Raw genomic sequence first — 20,606 nt, forward strand, 5'->3', positions numbered from 1 at the left:
CATATTCATTATATCTTCTATTTCTCTAAATACTTTCCCCCCAAAATTATTTACATATTTACATTGCCACCACATATGTATATATGTTCCTGGTTCTTGACACCCTCTCCAACAATTTTTTGAATTATTTTTGTTTATATATGCTAATCTTACTGGTGTTAGATACCATTTCCATATTAACTTATAATAATTTTCTTTAACCCGTATTGATAAATTTTTTAGATGTCTTTGTCTCCATAATTGTTGCCACTCTATTTCATTTATTTTTATCCCTAAGTCTTTTTCCCACTTCCCACTGTTCTTAACTGTGTGATGTCTTATTGATAATGTTGTATATTTTATTGTCTTTGTTTTTTTAAAATGCTTGTATTGTTGTTATTATTGCTTGTATTTTTGTGTTTGGGCTCGGCCTCATGTAAGCCGCACCGAGTCCCTTGGGAAGATGGTAGCGGGGTACAAATAAAGTATTATTATTATTATTATTATTATTATTATTATTATTGAATAGGCATTGTACACCCTATTCCAGTAGAGGAATTACTCAGCTAGTTAAATCCATACAAATGATATCTGCAATGATACTATTTTTTTATTATTGCAGTTTTACCACCATAAGGCAAATCTCTCATGGGTTTTGGGGGGTAAGTAGTTCAGAGGGGGGTAACCCTTGTCTTCCTTTTGAAGCTGAGAAAGTATGACACATCCAAGGTCACTCAGAGTTTTTTCCAAGACTGAATAGGGATTAGAATCCTGGTCTTCCAGAGTCTCAGTCCAACACTCAAACCACTGCATCACAATGGCTTTCACCAAAGCTTTCCAAAATACAAGAAGCACATTATCGAATCAATACCAGAATCACCAAAAAAATGGCATTCTGTCCCTACAACAATAAAGCCATGGTATTGAAGAAAGCCCACAAAAAGAACTATGAGCACTGCAACTGGCATTCAGAGATAATACAGAGTTATCAAAATTATCAAAACTTGATGCCCATATCCTCCATGAATGTACCTAATGCCCTTGGTACTGTCTATGGTCTAGGTTTTCCCTTTGAGCCTGGGAAACATTGGCAATGCCTTGCCATGCCTGCTTTGAATGCAGTTGGTCATTGTCTCCACATGCCACAATAAAATAGTTCTGTTCCTTCAACTAAATAACCACATTTAGCTGGTAACCCTGATGGAGGCTCTTGAAGCAAGAACCTCTACATCTTCATGCTTACAGTAAATCTAACTCCTCTTTTCTGATTAGTATTTACAATACCTAAACTCATGCATTGAGTATAATAAATTCATTAATTTGAAGGTGGCTTTCTCGGAGGGGGCGTGGGTGACGGAGGAGGAGGAGGAGGGGGAGGAGGGAAGGATGGCGTATGCGCGGAGGGGGCGTGGTCCAGCTGGGACGCCTCTGCGCATGCTCTGTTTCTTTTTGTGATGGTGAGTTTGTTGTAATGTTTTTTTGTGTTGTGATGAGTGTTGTGCATACCTTGTGGTTTGAGGTATGCGTCCGCCAAGTTTGGTGTTTTTTCGTCTGGGGTTTTTCGTGTTTTGCAGCCCCTTACAACGCCCTTTTCCATTTTATATATATAGATGTTGCTGCTGTGGGGAGACAAATTCATGCTGGTGGGGAGGCATCTCTGCGCATCTCCCCACCTTTGACCAATTTACAGATGTTGGACTCTCAGAGGCACTGAATGCAACAAGTCACTATCTTCACTAATCTTACAACTAAAAAATATATGATGGATTGGTAAGACTACCGAAAGGGAGGTGGAGGGACAAAATCTACAACTACTCTCTTTCCAGCAGCAATTCACTCTTTAACAGAACCACAGTACCAGAAGCATGAGTGTGTGTATGTGTGGTGTCAGCAGGACAGCAGGGAGCCCCTAGACACTGAATGTCCTGGAGCATTTGTTCCAGTTGCACCATTGATGATCCACGCTTGCAATAACAATGATATAGCGAAGAGAGGTGTTATTCCATTCCAGACACTCTGGTAGAATCTTAATGTGCTGAACTCTTTTAACTAAAAGTCATTTCTGTCCCTCAGGGTTGAAGCAATTAAGCTTTCCTTCTGCTGAGTTTGGCATCAAGACGACAGAAGTAGGTTTGTGCCAAGCAACTATGTAGAACGAAGGAGGTCACAATGATTCTACCTCCAGTTATATCAACCGAATAATTGCTCCAATTGGAACTTGGTTTTGGGGAAAGAAAAAAAAATAGCCCAGTGCAGAAGAATTCAAAGTAATCTGGCTTTGTTCTGACCTGATTTCCATTGGAAGTTTTCAAAGCCTCTCACAAAAAGGAAACGTGCAATTCTTGTCTGGAAATGTATTTTTAAAAGTATAAAAAGTTAATGCACTAGACCTAAAGTATCACAAAGATAGCAAGTTATAGATCATAACAGAAGAGTAAATTGTCCTCCTTCTTGTTCTAGCTCCCCGGGGGGGGGGGGGGGGGGCGAGGACGACCAAGATCATCAGTGTCCAATACTGACTGGGATTTTGGTGCTTTCCTCTTCAAAGTATGCAATGAGAAGACAGCTTTTTCAGTAAACTAAACACAGAATAAAGAACCTGGTATAACTTTGCGTGGAACTAAGTTTTAAAGGTCCAAGTTCTCAATTTATTCATCTCCTTCCCTTAGGAATGCATCCCAAAAGACAGTTTAAATAAAATATTTGACTTTCCAGTGTCCTTCACCATGCAAGATTTATAGTATTATTTCAGTCTTCCTATCAAATGGAAAACATACATTTCAGTAACAAATTGATTTTAGCAGATAATTCCTATTAAGTTTATAAATCTTTGTCAATCCTGTAACTTTTTATAGGAATCCTTCATATATACATTTCATATATGTCCAAAATTATGTGGACATTTTCCAAAATATACTTTAAGAATCATCACCAACGCCTCAAACAAAAATAGCAGCCATTTTCTTTGGTCATCCTCTAAGAAGCGGCATTATTGTGTATATGTTGCCACTGGCTGCTCTGACTAAGGAAATAAAATTTCTTTGGTTAACCTTGTTAATATTGATTCTTTACCCAGAATCTTTCATGATATGAGGATTATACCTCACTAGTTTGTTTGCTTTTTTTTCTTCTCTTGTGCTTTTCTGCTCCATAATTAGATGACCTAAGTAACGTATTGGTGCTAAGTGCATTTGGACAACACATACAAGTCTACAATCTACTCTTCATAGAGCATTGCTTCCTATTACTATGTGGGCTATTGAGAGAAAGGGATTCATAAATTATTTATATGAATTATCATGCTCTCAGACCAGCAAAAAAGTGAATTGTTTTTATTTTAAAGTACATATTGTACAGCTTCTTAACAGGATGACCAAAGAAAATGGCTGCTGTTTTTGTTTGAGGAGTTGGTGATGATTCTTAAAATATAATCCTCATCTCATGAAAGATTCTGGGTAAAGAATAAATATTAATAAGGTTAGCCAAAGAAATTTTACTTCCTTCATCAGAGCAGCCAGTGGGAACACATACACAATAATTAAAGGTACACAGTATCTAAAATCAGTCACGTTGTCTTGGTAAATAATGCACACAGTTTCACAAGTGCCATTATCCCCCCATAATATTCTTGAGTTCAAAGAATAACTATGTTTATTGTTTTGTGACAAGGAAAATCTGTTGCCTAAGTGTGGGATAGGCAATTATTCTCCCTAATGGAAGGACCATACCTAAATAAAGACACAACATGCCTCCTTGTAGCTTTCCAGCAAAGTGTACTCCCCTCCATGAAAAGTATGCCATAATAAATGTGTTACTTTCAGAATTCCTTTGGTCCTTTGCTTCAAAATATCAAGAACACCTCCATCCCTCATTTCCCCAATTCCTTCCACTATTATCCTCTTACTTACTTCACAGGGTTGTTCCAACAATAACATGGGGCAGGGGAAACTGTTTTCAACCTTGAGCTTTTTATAAGAAATGTAAGATGGCAGTACTATAAATAATGAACATGCTGAGAATCAATTCACGAACCCCCATGGCACAATACCCACTTAACTCACATTTCTTTGACAGGTAAACTCACTTGTCTGCTTTTTATTTTATCTTCTGACAGCTTTGGGTGCTAAGAAGTATTCACATAGATCAAAATGCCTAGATTTTATTCACACACAAGAGTGTCAAGAATCATTGGGGTGCTTTTGCAACAGAAAGCAAGTTGAAATATGGCACTCATGCAGTTCTAAAATTGTGATTACCAGAGAGGTTTGGAAAGGGGATGTGAACATTATTGCTGCACAAAAGCAGGCCAAAAAGATTCACATAATAAAGTGGAAGTAGACAGGATACACGTTTTGTTTGGAAGATCACAGGAATGCTCAGTGATAACCAGAGTCATGTCTCTGAGAAAGAAGCAAGACAAGGGTTTACTTAATGTGAAATAAAGAGATGTTAGTTTCTTTATCACACACTTCAACAAGCACAGACTTCTGGAGAGGGAATTTTCAGTCTTAGTTAGGAAAATAACTGTTTACAGGACACTCACAATTATTTAAATTTTACATTCTGTATACAATTTTCCAATATCTGATAGAAAACCATGTACTGATATTTATCTTCTGAAGAGATTGCTGTTTCCATTCTGATTGTATGTCAAGGCCAAAAATTATATATATAAACAAGTTCCACTAGCCGAGGGGCCCCCATAGAGGTCGTGGTGGGAAGGAGGAGATGCGGAAAAAGGAGACCTCAAATTCGGCTTAATTCGGACCGTTTATCTACATTAACAATCCCAAACCGGTCTCCTAGGGTAAATTGGTGTAACCAGGCTGGCGGGCCCTCCGGATCGAAGGTGGTGCTGCTGAACGCCAGATCTGTCAACGGAAAAACGACCTTTATCCAAGACTTAATCCTGGATGAGCGGGCAGATCTGGCGTGCATCACGGAGACCTGGCTGGATGAAGCTGGAGGAGTAAATCTGACCTAGCTTTGTCTTCCAGGTTTCTCCGTGCAGCACCAACCGAGATCCGGAGGTCAGGGAGGCGGGGTCGCAGTGGTCTATAGAGATTCCATCCATCTGACCAGGTACCCCATCCCGCAGACCACAAATTTTGAATGCGTCTACCTGAGGGTGGGTGACCGGGACAGAATAGGGATTCTACTAGTGTACCGTCCACCTCGCTGCACTACAGTCTCCCTACCTGAGCTGGCGGGGGTGGTCTCGAGCCTGGTGTTGGAGTCTCAACAGCTTCTTGTGCTGGGAGACTTCAATATCCATGCCGAGGCGACCCTCACAGGTGCGGCTCAGGACTTCATGTCTGCCATGGCAACCATGGGGCTGTCCCAACAAATATCTGGCCCCACTCACTGTGCTGGACACACATTGGACTTGGTTTTCTGCCAGAGATGGGAACAGGGTGGCGGTGTGGAGGAGTTGTCCATCTCTCCGTTGCCTTGGACCGACCACTTCCTGATCAGATTTAGGCTCACTGCGCCCCCTAACCTCTGCAAAGGTGAAGGACCCATTAAGATGGTCCGCCCCAGGAGGCTGATGGATCCGAATGGATTCCTGACGGCTCTTGGGGATTTTCCCGCCACCTCGGTAGGTGACCATGTCGAGGCCTTGGTCGCTCTCTGGAATGGGGAGATGGCCAGGGCAATTGACATGATCGCTCCGGAGCATCCCCTCTCAAGTAGCCGAGCTAAACCAGCTCCTTGGTTTACTGAGGAGCTGGCAGTGATGAAGCGAAGGAAGAGGGAACTAGAGAGCGTGTGGCGTTCGGATCCGAGCGAGTCAAATCGAGCACGGTTTGTGTCCTTTCTTAGGGCATATGCCGCGGCAATAAAGGCCGCAAAGAAAACCTTTGCGGCCACTATTGCGTCTGCAAAGAACCGTCCGGCGGAGTTGTTTCGGATTGTCAGAGGTCTTTTAACTCCCGCCACCTCAGGCGGGAGCCCTGACAACTCGGTCACGCGCTGTGAAGCATTTGCTCGGTTCTTTGCAGACAAAGTCGCCTTGATCCGTTCTGGGCTGGACGCCGCGTTAAATGCAGTCTCTGAGGATGTAACAAGAGCACCTGCTTGTCCTATTTTGATGGATTCTTTTCAGTTTGTGAAACCCGAGGATGTGGACAAGATACTTGGAGGAATGAGGCCCACCACGTCCATCCTAGACCCCTGCCCATCCTGGCTTCTGAGGGAGGCCAGAGGGGGATTGGCTGAGTGGGTAACAGTGGTGGTGAATGCCTCCCTTCGGGAAGGCAAGATTCCAGCGAGCCTAAAACAGGCTATTATAAAGCCGCTGTTGAAGAAACCATCACTGGACCCCACTAAATTGGACAACTTTCGGCCTGTTTCCAATCTCCCCTTTTTGGGCAAAGTCATGGAAAGCGTGGTGGCCTCACAACTCCAGGTATTCTTGAGAGACATGGATTATCTGGATTCGGCACAGTCTGGTTTCAGACCGGGACATGGTACCCAGACGGTCTTGGTTGCCTTAGTGGATGATCTGCGCCGGGAGCTAGACAGGGGGAGTGTGTCCCTGTTGGTGCTCCTGGACCTCTCAGCGGCCTTCGATACTGTCGACCACGGTATCCTTCTGGGGCGCCTTGCGGAAATGGGCCTTGGGGGCACTGCTTTGCAGTGGCTCCAGTCATTCCTGGAGGGCCACACCCAGAAGGTGTTATTGGGGGACTCCTGTTCTACACCACAACCTTTGACTTGTGGGGTTCCACAGGGTTCCATACTGTCCCCCATGCTGTTTAATATCTACATGAAGCCGCTGGGTGAGATCATCCGGACTTTCGGGGTGCGGTGTCATCTGTACGCAGATGATGTCCAACTCTGTCACTCCTTTCCATCTGCTACTAAGGAGGCTGTCGAGGTCCTGAACCGGTGCCTGGCCGCTGTAACGGTCTGGATGAGGGCGAACAAACTGAAACTAAATCCAGACAAGACAGAGGTACTCCTGGTCAGTCGCAAGGCTGAACAGGGCATAGGGTTACAGCCTGTGCTGGATGGGGTCGCACTCCCCTTGAAGGCGCAGGTTCGCAGCTTGGGTGTGACCCTGGACTCATCGTTGAGCCTGGATCCCCAGGTTTCAGCGATGACCAGGGGAGCATTTGCACAGCTCAGGCTCGTGCGCCAGCTGCGCCCGTATCTCGGGAAGTCTGACTTGGCCACGGTGGTACACGCTCTGGTCACATCCCGCCTTGACTACTGCAACGCTCTCTACGTGGGGCTGCCCTTGAAGACGGCCTGGAAGCTTCAACTGGTTCAGCGCGCGGCAGCCATGTTACTAACTGGGGCGGGATGCAGGGAGCACACAACGCCCTTGTTGTCCCAGCTCCACTGGCTGCCGATTTGCTACCGGACCCAATTTAAGGTGCTGGTTTTGGCCTACAAAGCCCTAAACGGCTCCGGCCCAAAATACCTTTCGGACCGCATCTTGGCCTATGAGCCCATGAGGACCTTGAGATCGTCTGGGGAGGCCCTTCTCTCGATCACGCCTGCCTCACAGGCACGTCTGGCGGGGACGAGAGAGAGGGCCTTCTCGGTGGTGGCCCCCCGGCTGTGGAACACTCTCCCTGCAGACATCAGACAGGCGCCCTCCCTTATGTCCTTCCGAAAAAGCCTTAAGACATGGCTGTTCGAGAAGGCATTTAATTAAGTGCTATAACAATGTGGTAAAGATGACTGGAATGGAACAAGGAATATGAGATTGGTTATGATTCCACTATGAGACGAAGCGGATTATTTAGTGTAACTTTATAATTGTTGTATTGTTAATATGTTGTTTGTAATTGCCTTTTTGTAAATTGCCTTTTTATATGTGTTGTACACCGCCATGAGTCGCCCTAAAGGGCTGAGAATGGCGGTTAACAAATGCATCAAATAAATAAATAATAAATAAGATCCCCTGTGGACATGCATAGGTACACATGAGAAGGTCACTCCCCAATCCCATACTTTTGGGGATACTACAAAGATAGTGAAGGAAATAAAATACTTAATTAAAATAAAGATTTTAAAAAACTGGTTTATACTTTTCAATTTACACAGTAAAAATAATCTCCCCATAAGAGCATAAATAAGTGTGGAGAAGTCAGGTTTTTTGTATGCTGTGAGCAGTTGCCCAAGCTCTTTTATGAAAAATTATTGATGCTCAATAATACCTCTCCTGCCAGAGAAAGCAGTGTCAGGAGAATACTTCTAAGCCTTCCACATGAAGCCTCAGAAGCAGGATTTCATGACTGTCTTGGGGGAAGGAAGAACTCTAGCAATAGCTGTTCTCTCCCCTGCCCCCACTGAAAGAAAGGGGAAGGTCTTCCCATCCACCTCCTCACTTATCCCCTCTATCAGCACCCTCCCATATATTAATAATAATAATAATAATAATAATAATAATAATAATAATAATCTTTATTTGTATCCCACTACCATCTCCCCAATGGACTCGGTGCGGCTTACATGAGGCCAAGCCCAAAATACATCAAACATCCATTGTGCATCCATTCCTGGATCAGAATGCAGCTGGACAAAGTAGGGTAGATGACACAATGAAAAAAGTGAGCTAGGAGGGACAGAGCAATGGTGGAAATATAGAATAGCTTCTCTATCAATTGGAAGCATACTACAGAATCACCTAGAGTGTCTGGAAAATGCTTAGGGAGAAGATATTTTGTCAGATGTCGATGAATAAAACACAAGTAGTGGTATTGTTGATATGGGAGTCGTCCTGTGTTCAGCACAGTCAAGAGATAGACCTGAAGCTGAGTCAACCATTGTAAAGTTCAGATGGGAGGCTGGAAATTTTTCCCTCCTGAAGAACACATCTGTGAGAGGGAAACCCTCCTTTCAATGAGATATATGCACAGAAAGAGGAGATGGTCCTCCATATCATGATGGCGGCTGCCATACTATTCTGAATTACATGAATCCCAAAGCAAGGGGCAGGAGGGTTGACTGGGGATGGAGCAGACCTCTCTAAAATTATCAGACAGATAGGACTGGGCCACCAGAATTCTTTCATATACATTTGAACCTCTGATAAGCTACTAGTCTGAACAGCCTTAGAATATGCCATCTTTCCAGTTACTGAACACATTTCCCCCTTTCCGATATATTAATTTTACGCTTTAAACTGTGTTATAGCATTTCATTCATTATTTTGCTATTATATTCACAGCAGTCCCATTGTTAACTGCTTTAAGTGGTGGCATTATTATTACTATTATTATTATGCATTCTGTGATTTTACTTTTCAGTAAACATACTCATAGGGGAACAGTGGGTTAAACTGCTGAGCTGTGGAAATTGCTGGTTGACAGGTCAACAGTTCAATCCAGGAAGCAGGGTGAGCTCTGGTTGTTAGCCCCAGCTTTGGCCAACCTAGCAGTTTGAAAACATGCAAATGTGAGTGAATCAATAGGTACTGCTCCAGCAGGAAAGTAACGGCGCTCCATGAAGTCATGCTGGCCACATGACCTAGGAGGTGTCTACGGACCACACCGGCTCTTTGGCTTAGCAATGGAGATGTGCACCACCACCCAGAGTCGGTTTCCCCTAGACTTAATGTCATGGAGAAACTTTTCCCTTTAAACAAACTCATGCATGAACACAAAATTCGTAATGATCTGATGTGTTGTGCCCTGCCACCTTACCAGAGTCCCTGTCCCTTCAACAGCTGACTATGAGGGAGCTAGCCAGTTGTAAAAACCAGCCAGCAAACCAACAGAAGCTCTATTAAAAGCCAGACTTTTGAAAGGAGCCAATGATAGCAGCAACCTTCATGCCCAGAGGCCCAGAGGGCAAGGTGTTTGGACATTTGCAAAAGTACTCAGCAAGGAAGTTTTTGGCTCAAGACTGCTCTGTAGAGTAGCTCTCCAAAATTGAAGAGGCATTTGCAATTTAAGGGAGAACAGTAAATTCTGCAGTCCTAGGAACCTACCATCTCCCTCAACCTATTGCTATAGCTGGCCCTGGCTTCAAAGATAATTTGTACATTGTTTGGAATTCCCAACAAAGCTTCATAATATGAAGAATTTACAGCAGCTTAAATCTAACACTGTCAATATTCTGACTTTAGCTGTACTTGTTGAAGGCAAGGACAGAAAGATTCTCCTAACCTGTGTTTGTAGCAAGAATAACATCTGCATGTGTCAGGATTTCAGTCATTGCCATTTCCTCTCGCTCCTTTAGCTCCTTTCGCAGTGTCTTGATCTCACTCAGAAAATGGCTTCTTTCCCCTTTGTCTTGGGTTTTTCTGGTCTTAACCTGCACAAAAAGAGAACAGAAAGGGAAAGAAACCTTAATAAAACAGCCTACAGCCAGACACAGCCAGATAACAATAAAGCCAACAGAAGCTCTTCCATAAAAGTGGGATATTGTACAACTATAGTGCTCTCGGCTCTTGAACCTGATGACAAAGCTTTGATCTATATGAGAAAAGCACATATATTTAGTTCACTTTCCCCAGGAGTGCAAAATTTTAATTGATTTATTGTCAATGAATATTATATTCCTTGGTATTAGTTTGATAAACACCATGATTTTATGTAATAGGTTACTGATGGTATTACCCTAATGTAATCGTCATCTTCTGTTGTAAGCTATAAAATACTAATAAAATGCAATGTAATGTCAAATTATAAGAAACACCTTTTAAAAGAAAAATGTGTTAGGTTTCTATGAGAAAACAAGACAACAATATCTATGCACGGAGATCTAAAATGTTTCATCACCTAAGCACGTTGCACAGCACAACACCACCTAACACCAAGAAACCTCCAACAAGATGAATGAGTCAGTGACATATGTGCCTAAATTAAGCTGAAATTATCATAGATGTAAATTAGCAGCAAAAGAAGGAAGGAAAGACTTTCATATGCTTCCCGATTTGGCATAATTAGTAATCTCTCACCTCAGGTAACTCAATTTTGCTTCTTCAGTTGCTCTCCATTAACTGGATAAAAACTATAGTTCAAACAGGGATGCACCAAAGCAAGAACCAAGTAGAGACACTGAACCAAGGCAACATGCTGCAAACTCTGTGATAAAGATTACAAAAGTTGTTGTGCTTCCCAGCACTTCCTAATTTGAATTTTTCCCCACAATAGTTGGCTCCAAGATGAGGAAGACAGGCAAAGGCTTGAACTATTATTTTGCTCCATCAACAGAAGAAGGTTCTCAGTACAATAAAATGCCCCTTCAGCTCACAAACAGCTTCATTCTGAAAGTGAAACACAGCACCTAACTAAAGTATTCAATGACAAGCTTTTTAAATGAAAATCTGGAAGAAGACGTACAGTGTAGAGGGGCAGAACCCGATTAATTTTCAAGATGCAATTTATAAGAAGAGCCGACAGAGAATTTCACTTTCCTTCTTTTAACAACCACAAAAAAACCTTTAGTGCCACTTTGAGCAACAGCAGTGCTGCCATTAGTAGCCTGGTTGCACTCCACTGCCCCAGAGAATGGCTTAATGCGAACAATGCTATATCATGCTCTATCACTCCCAGAGGCACAATGAGGATGCTCCCTCTGACCAGCCACAGAGCCATCCTCCCCTTTAAAAGACTCTTGAAATAGTCCATGTATCTCCTGTAATACATTGCGCTGCGGCTAAAGTGCAACTCTGCTCTGGTTTGACATTGTGGGAAAGCTTGTTTTTGTTGTTGTTGTTCTTGTTCAATAGGAAAGAAGCAGAACGCTCTCTGCAGCTGCCTCTTGTACATCTTCAGCCCACCTCTAAAAATTAATCAGTTTTGCTTGTCCATAAGAAATTTGCTGAATGAAAATGCCTCCCACGCTCCACTTTTGCCAAAGACAAACCTATGAAATCTGAGGTGTCCACCACAATACTAATGCGACTCTTTCTGTGTATTAGTCTTGTGCATTCCTATAGAATCACTATCCATTTCTGTTTGTTTCATTCGTAAGGCCCTGTTTTTGTTTTCGAGCGCCTCTCTCAAAAATGGGCGCCTTTCTGAATGAGATTTTTTATCCCAGGTCTGAAAAAACAAAAAAAAATGTCCCACTGGCAGCAATGGGCAGGCTTCCCATGCTCCTCTTCTCCTCAATTTTAGGTACTGGCAGGCGTGAATGCTTTCTGGGACTGCATGCCACACACACACACACACACTTTCCAAGGAGTGTGCATGCGTGGCTTGTAGGCCTACTCCTGCCAGGGTCTGCAGCCAAGTGCCAAGTGCCTCTTAGTGCTTAGTTGCAGACCCTGGCAGGCGCGGGCGCTTTAGGTCTGCAAGCCACACATGCACTTTCCTTGGAAGGAGAGTGAGTGCGTGGCTTGTAGGCCCGAAGCACCCGCACCTGCCAGGGCCTGCAACCGAGCACCGAAAACCAGGTGACCATTTCTTGTATCCCTTAAAATTGGCTTTAATTGCCTTAGTAATGTCACAGTAAGTTTTTTTCCTATTTGTGAAGATGTAGAAAAACTAAACATTTTGGAGAGTCCCTCATCCTCAGCAAATTACTGAGTTTTGTTGTTGCTCATTTGTTTAGTCGTTTCCAACTCTTCGTGACCTCATGGACCAGCCCAAGCCAAAGCTCCCTGCTGGCTGTCACCACCCTCAGCTCCTTCAAGGTCAATCCACTCACTGAGTTACTGAGTGGGATAGTCTATTTCTCCACAGCCAGAACTTGGGAAAGAGTATTGCTTCTTTTCAATCTTTATTTGATTTTGGATATATTGCAATCAAAGTTCTATTTGAAGGATTTCACCTTGACTTGGTCTTGATTTTCTATTTATGGAAAGCAGAAATCCAAGTAAGGAGAATTAGTAATTTTTTAGTGGTGCTAGATTTTCTGCTATAAGGGATTTTAAAAATTTCTGAACACTTTATCCTGCTTTCTCATCATTTGCAAGGTAATTTGTAATTTGCCAGAGAACATTCAAATTTTGTTTACGGTGCAATTTTGTGGGTATTTTGCCCTTTTTGGGCCTTGAAATATTACAGTTTACTATTAAAACAAAAGATGAGGGTCATGTTTTTACAGCAATCCCTTGATAAATAACTCCAGTATTGACTGTAAACACAGAGACATGAGTTAGATTACTAGTTCATACCATGGGCCTATTATTTATTTATTTGTTTGTTTGTTTCTACCCCACTTTATCTCTTTTGGAGGAGACTCAAAGCAGCTTGACACAAAAGTATTAGCATACAATTTAAAATATACAAATATGCAAACATTAAAACAGAATTAAATATAAATGGCATAAAATTCACAGTTAAAATCGATTAAAACATGTTCAAAGTTCAAAGCTTTGAGGGATTGGGGTGTGGTTCAAGGATTTATTGACTTGGATCTTATCCTTTCACTTTATACACAGTAGTCATGGGCCCAGTAATAGTTTCAGTTGTTTAATTCGAGTTTTCGTACTGTTTGTTTCATTCAGATGGCACAAAACGGTAACCCCCCTCTTGTTCTACCCCAAATATTTGGTTTTTCTCTCAAAATTCAGGAAACAAATCACTTTCTGCAATGAGGAATTCTGAAAGAGATTACACAGGAAAACAGAGGTATTTGGGCTTGCTGGGTTAAGGTGGGCTGTAGCCCTTTTAGTGGGGAGGGCAATAGGTCTCTACACAGCTGAAACCCAGTTGAGAAGAACTAAGCAATCCAGTTTATTTTGCTTGTCCAAGTAACAGCATGATATTCTAGTTTCAGATGTCCACTGACAGAACTCACTTCTTAAGAGAATAGATGACCTTTTAAAAATCCGCATTACACTGAAATCTCTTAAATAGGGGTAACTCATGTGTGGGTGAGCATTCATGTCCCAAACTTTGGGCTGGGGAACCAAAAACCTGCTGATACTCTCATTTTGCAATGGCCTCATTTTGGCTCATCTCTGTCAATGCAAACTCACTACTTCCAGTATTCAAAGAGATGGTGATGATGATTATTATTATTTTTCATACATCCTTCCTTCAAAACTTTAGGATGACGGTTCCTCTAATCTACGGTATACCATCACAACAGTGTAGTGAGGTGTTTGAGCCTGAGTGACAGAAACTGACTCAAAATCACCTAGTGATCTTTCATGCCCCAAAGGGCATGTGAACCCACATCTCCTGTACCCTAATATCACACTCCAATTACTACACCACAGCATCTTTTAAGTATGGAGCATCACACAAATAAATGGCTGCTACAGTGGGATTGCCTAGTGTCCTTCAATTTAAATAACCTACCATTGTGATTTAAGGTGATGTTCTTTAGGACACCACTGCTCCACATAGAATAATGACTATCCCTTGCTTGCTGGATTCCATAAATTTTCCTGCTGCAATTTGCTGTTTTTTGAACTTTGATAAAGGCAAACAAAAGTCACAAACAGATGCCTCTCCAACAGAACAGCAGGAAAAATATACCAAGTCATGGTAAAAACCTGCTTTATGCAGTAGAAATATATTTTTAAACCTTGGTAAATCACTCTGTGGTAGGTCTGCCCTAAAACCTCTGGCTGCCACTGTGGACTTAGAGAACAGATTGCATCTCACCTGCAAAAACCAGAAACATAGATTGAAGGTGTGAAAAGCAATTATCTCCATACAGTAAAAAGAGCCCTTGAGAGGGTAAGCTGCCATTATATTGAATTTTACCTACTCTTTCCTATTTTTGTGTATCTTCTTCCTATCCCAAGTATCTCCCCTACTGAAAAAAAAAATCCTCTTCTGAAATTGGCTAGAAATTGTGAGCTGATATGACATCACATTACATCCAATTGCACCTAAATGCACAGGTATGGCCTTGGGGGGTAGAAGTTTGCTGCCACATCCTCTGCAGTTTCTTCTGTATCTGGGCAGAATTTTTTTGGTGTGTGTCAGGAGTGACTTGAGAAACTGCAGGTCGCTTCTGGTGTGAGAGAACTGGCTGTCTGCAAAGACATTGCCCAGGGGATGCCAGGATGTTTTGATGTTTTACCATCCTTGTGGGAGGCTTCTCTCATGTCCCCACATGGAGAGCTGGAGCTGACAGAGGGAGCTCATCCACGCTCACCTCAAATTCGAACCTCCGACCTGTCGGTCTTCAGTCCTGCCAGCACAAGGATTTAACCCATTGCGCTACCAGGGGCTCCTGGGCAGATAGGTTTGGACATATAAAGACACACCTGGAATATCACTGCTATTTCCTCATCAGTTCTTTCTATTTGGGCTCACTCTGTGTGACTTAGCCAGTAAGCCCAGATTTTCATGAATCAGGCTTGGGCAGCTTGAGAACCATTACACCAAAAAGGTTTCAAATACCTTTCCTCTCATGCCAGACACCTCCAAACCAAGAACAAATGCCAAGCACCTGGGCAGGCTACAAAATGTGCTGCTAGGGTGGGAACAGTCACAAACAATGTTGACACATATGTTCCTTGTTCTGCCTATTGTAGTATAAAACTAATAAAAGAAGCTTGGACCACATATGGCGGAGTGAATTGACTTTCATACCAGAACAGATTGAACTAAATTGATCTACCCATTTTGCTCACCTCCTTTGCAACACCAAGAACCCTTCAGAGAAGATATTTCTACCAAAGCAACCCTCATTATAAAGTTATATTCCCTTAACGATTACAGGAATGGTAATATGGACGACGAAACTGGATCACGACTTTAGTCATGAGATGCATTGGATCGTTATTGTAGTGTTAATATTGTGTATCACGCTTTGATGATTTTAAATTGTATATCGTGTATTGTTTTACCCTTGTTGTAAACCGCGTTGGGTCGCCTGTTAGGCTGAGAAACTGCGGTATACAAGCAAAGTAAATAAATAAATAAATAAACTGTAAAAAGAGACATCCAAAAGTTAACTGTTGTCTCAATATTGAACATGCCATTATTTCTGTAGTTAAGTTTGCACAATCCACACAAGGAGGAATTCCATGACCTGTAGAAGTACAAAAATTGAGTTAAAAGAAATGTAAAGGAGAAGAAATCTCAAACAACCTTTCATGAGGACTTAGCATGCTCAGTGGGCACTGGAACGATGTTCAACTACTGAATGTGGGCAATTCCTGGCACTGCCAGTCAAAAAGCATTGTAGAACTATTCTACATTTCCTTTTAAACAGAACTTTCTGGTTAAAAAAAAGGATAAACAAATTGGTACAATCATGCAACAGAATTAAAAATGGATAATGCTGTGAGCTGGGCCACAACTGCTTAGAAGCACCAGTGAAAGACACCAGGGGATGGAAATCCAAAGGGAAAAACAATCCAAATAGGCCCACTTTTGGCTGGTTGCAAGTCTCACTTGTTCAAAAAAAATTCACCAACCTTGTATTAAAACAGTTCAATATTCAAACTGCTTTAGCAGTGTTTGTGACTGAACTTTTCCCGATCAAGCCAAATTCTATTTACACCCCCTTCACACACAATACCAAAAAATTATTGCCTCAAATCGGTATTTTATTTGAGCAGAGATCAGCAACTAGTGAGCGGAGCCAAAATCCCTCCTCTTCCCACCCTATTAAAGTATATAATCTGACTTCAGTTATCAACCCAAAAAGCCAGAGGATTGTGGATTAAGAACAATATCTGTGATAATGAGAAAGCAGGGGATTTTGTCATCTTCCATCTCTTGCTGTTAAGTTCCTATCAAGAAAAGTTAGTTGCTAACTAGGTTGGGGGGATATTACAAAATTAAAAAATAAGTGTTCAGTAAGAGCCAGGATGTTCACTAGAAAACTAAGCGTGCATACATGTAATTAAAGCAGTTCATGTTCCAAAACTGCTACAATGTGGCACTGGGGAGGTCACTATCACCTAGTCATATCTTATCATCCATGAAATTGGGAACAGCAATCTACTAATGCATTTATTTGTGTGAGGTGATAGCACGTACAAGAATACCTAAAAACTACTTTGTAAATTAAATGATAATATAAAATGATAAATAATAATAAAAATATTGTGTAGTTCTGAAAAGGGGAAAAGTACAGTGATGTACCGTCATTTCCTCCTAAATGAATGTGGCTCAAATGGGCACAAGGAAGGGGGTCGCAGTGTGTGCTGTGCCCTGGCATCCATCTCAGGCCTGCCTTTGCGTGATCATGGGCAGCTTCCTGGCACAGGACATTAATGCAATTTTGAAGCCATTTTTGTATAGCATCCTTGAAAAAGAAAAAAAATTGCATTAAAATATGTTATCCCAATTAAATTAGTGCCACATTTTAAATTAAGTTTAAGAGAGGAAATTAAATAAATAGAATGACAAAGAACTCCAAGCCCCTGCTTACTGATTTTGCTAAACAAACAAGATGAAAGAGGGGAATGTGTAACAAATCTATTTATACAATTAGTATACTGCATTATTTGGCCATCCATTTGATCCTATAACATTACTGGTATAATGTAAAAATGGCAAAATTGTCTTATGGTGTCTATATAGTTAGTGGCTGCTCTCTGCTCTAGAAGTACCTAAGAAGGTGAAAATGGCCTGCTTCTTTTGCTTTCTTTCAATCAGAAAGTAAAGATGCTTTATTATAATTATTCCAATGGGCTTTTCCCTGGTTAGAGAAAAGGTGAATAAAGCTAATAATAGTGATGATAATAATATCAATAACAATAATCATTATAATGATAATGTTATCAATATAATACTTGGATTTATGTTTAACTGTAACTTTGATTTATTAGCATCTGCAGAAGTAAATGGGGAATTTAAAAAGCACTAAATGTGGAGTTGCAGTACCTACACTCACATCCAGAGACCACTGTGAACTTCATCAACAATGGATCTAAATCACACTTGGTACACAGACCCCCCCCCCCCCCAATAACACACTTTAAGTCCTGTGGAACAACGGCAAAGGATGTTGGGAGTTGCAGTACCTTCACCCACATCCAGAGGCCACTGCAACCCCACCCCACCCCCCACCCCGCAAATAACAAATCTGGACAAAGCCTGCCACACAGACCTACCATACCAACTTTAAGTCTTGCTGGGTTATTTGTGGGTGGGAGCAGACCCTGGACAATGGGAATTGCAATACCTACACCACATCCAAAGTCAACTGTGAACCCCACCGACAATGGATCTGGGCCAAACTTGGCAAACAACCCCCCCCCAAAAAACCTACTTTAAATACTGGGGGAGTTCAGTGGAAAATGACAGAGGATGATGGGACTTGCAGCCAACCTTATGCATTTTCTAATGGGACCAGTCATTAAATCCCCGAACAATGACTTTTCTACTGTGAATCCTTACCAAATTACCTAATCCAGGCATTTTCAGGTACCTAAGCAAGTACATAATAAAGAAAACTTCCTCCCATGATCACAGGATGTTTTCCAGAATCATTGCAGTGTTGTATTCAATATCATAGGGATCTTCAACATTTTAGAGCTTTGGTGTCATTCAGAAACCTGAGAAACTGGCATGTGCATGCAACCACAACAAATTGGCTGCTACAAAGGTTAGCAAAGTGAAAAATGCCTTCCTACTCACAAAAGACAAGAATTTTCCCCATGAAAATGAGGACATGGCAAAGGTTGGATGAGATGCTAAACAATGCATTTGCCTCTGCAAAGTGCAATAGAATCATGTCAGACAAGGAAAAGCAATAATGCACTAAGAAAAACAAGAACAAAGAGAAGACCTGCGAAAAAAGGAACACACTCTGGCAAAATTAACTCCCAATCCCACCCAAAACATAGAGAAACGGGCAAAACTACACACACAAGATATACAGCCTCAAGAACCGCCTCCTCCTTAGCCTGATTTCCCCTCAAGTCCCTTCTCCTCCCAATGCCAGTCTAGTAAGCCATTTTTTCCACAGAGAAAAGTCCATATCCCTTCATTTTAGAAAAGCAATAGTTTGTCCTAGCTGGCTGAGCAGAGAGGTAGGCAGAACACCAGCCTCTAGCCACTGTGCCACTTTTCTTGTCTTTGTTCTAAACACTCTGGATCTGGAAAAAGCAAAGAAGGGGACAGGTGGATGGCAGCCAAAATGTGCAATTCATCTAGCCAAGACTAGTTGCTTTGTGTGAATTATAAAATTAATTAAACATCACTAAGGACAGGGGGCCTCAGAGGACAGGCCTGGGGCAACTACAGGCACATCAGTACAGAGCTTTGACTCTATTATGACCTTGCTCTGAGCATGCTGCTCTTTAGTACAAACTAAGCACATTGAGAGAATCATTGGGGAAATCCAAAGTTGAGAAAAAAAGGGAAAAAGCAACTTTGGGTTGTCCATTCCTTGTTCAATGGACAAGGAATATTATCTGATGCTTATGTGTATATGTGGAAAAACAAGTGAGGGAGGTGGAAAGCTAGGAGATTTGCTAAAACCCTGAACAGGGGCACTCCATCCTGCAACAGTTTACTATTGGTCCTACTTGTAAATGTTTCATAATGTATCTCCGATTTTGATTTTTCAGATCTATACTATCCAATTCTCCTCACATTTTTTTCTAATACAATAAGGGGCAGGTGTTTGCCAACAAACCCAGGATTTGAAGGTTGTACTGACGGTGATTTCTGTGTAGCACTTCGTTTTCCCCTCCTCCTTAGGTAGCTGGACTGTAAGAGCAGTGGCATGTATAATTTACTGTCACTCCACTGCTCAGCTGAGTTCAATAAACACCAATGAGCTTTAGAAGTATTCACTCCAGTTAATTTATTGCAAGATATTTCACAAACAAATTCAAATCAACCTCATCTTCTTGGTGTCACTCCATCCCTTCCTTTTATACCCCTCACCCTTCTGATCACACAGCTGCCTGCCCTCAATATGTTTTCAGGCTCAGCTTGTAAATCTCTCCATGAAGTTAAAGGTACACACCTATAATTACTGCAAATATTAGCAATATATTCTACTGGGCAATTATTTAAAAACAAAAAAAATGTGGAACATAAAACTTACAAAGGCTTGATCAATATCCTTCCGGATATCTGCCACAATCTGGGCATTATCCCCATGGGCCAAGATGGCATCAAGTGAATGTTGCTGTATGGACTCCAAGAGACGAGCTGGATGACCAAGGCGAAGAATCCGGGCTTTATGGCTTGCAAGTCTTTCTACCAAGTTGTCCACTGCAATGTTAGATGGAGCGCAGCACAAGACCTTAGAAAGAAACATTTTTAAAGTGTTAATTATTTCCCTGCAATGGCTAGAAGCTTCCAAAAGCTTAGATGAGGAGTACACAGAAACAAAATATTTCTGATTGTTCCAGAATAAGAGAGAGGTCTCTAGGTTTGTCCAACAGTTTCATGGTTTTGCTATCACCCAGAATTCCTAGAATAGGAGTAGACAACAGTTTTGGAGCTGCACCAACCATAACCTCTAACCACTGGGTATGTTTGCTTGGGCTGTATCAAAGGAATACACAAAGCAGAACAGTTCATCTGATGTGTTTTTGCTATATACTCAACCACCAGACCTCAGGTGCCATAAAGTTCTACTTTGCCTAAGCTCTGCCTTCTAAAGTACTATATATTATCTGACAAGTGAAGACCCTTTTATTCCAGCAGTTGTATGGGAACTGATTGCTTTCTACAATGATTTTCTTTTTTTATTGTTGTATAGTTTTAAATCTATGCTTCAAACTTAATTTTATAGATTTTTATTCTATCATATGTTTATTTATTTACACTACTTATATT

At 41.7% G+C, this 20,606-nt stretch overlaps 1 protein-coding gene across 3 annotated transcripts in view; it reads right to left on the reverse strand.

Moving 5' to 3' along the window:
* The window catches only part of IGHMBP2 (immunoglobulin mu DNA binding protein 2), a 77,565-nt gene that overhangs the window by 34,894 nt on the left and 22,065 nt on the right, over positions 1 to 20,606 (reverse strand). For all 3 annotated transcript variants that reach the window (XR_010908919.1, XM_060770000.2, XM_060770016.2), the window contains 2 exons: positions 19,867 to 20,067; positions 10,104 to 10,251 (listed from right to left, as the gene is read on the reverse strand). Coding sequence is in view for 2 of the 3 variants with exons in the window: in XM_060770000.2 (XP_060625983.2) it covers positions 10,104 to 10,251; positions 19,867 to 20,067 (349 nt within the window). In the remaining variant the exon portion in view is untranslated. The remainder of the gene's footprint in view (positions 1 to 10,103; positions 10,252 to 19,866; positions 20,068 to 20,606) is intronic.

Source organism: Anolis sagrei, chromosome 1, assembly GCF_037176765.1.
Source record: "Anolis sagrei isolate rAnoSag1 chromosome 1, rAnoSag1.mat, whole genome shotgun sequence".
Taxonomy (NCBI): Eukaryota; Metazoa; Chordata; class Lepidosauria; order Squamata; family Dactyloidae; genus Anolis; species Anolis sagrei.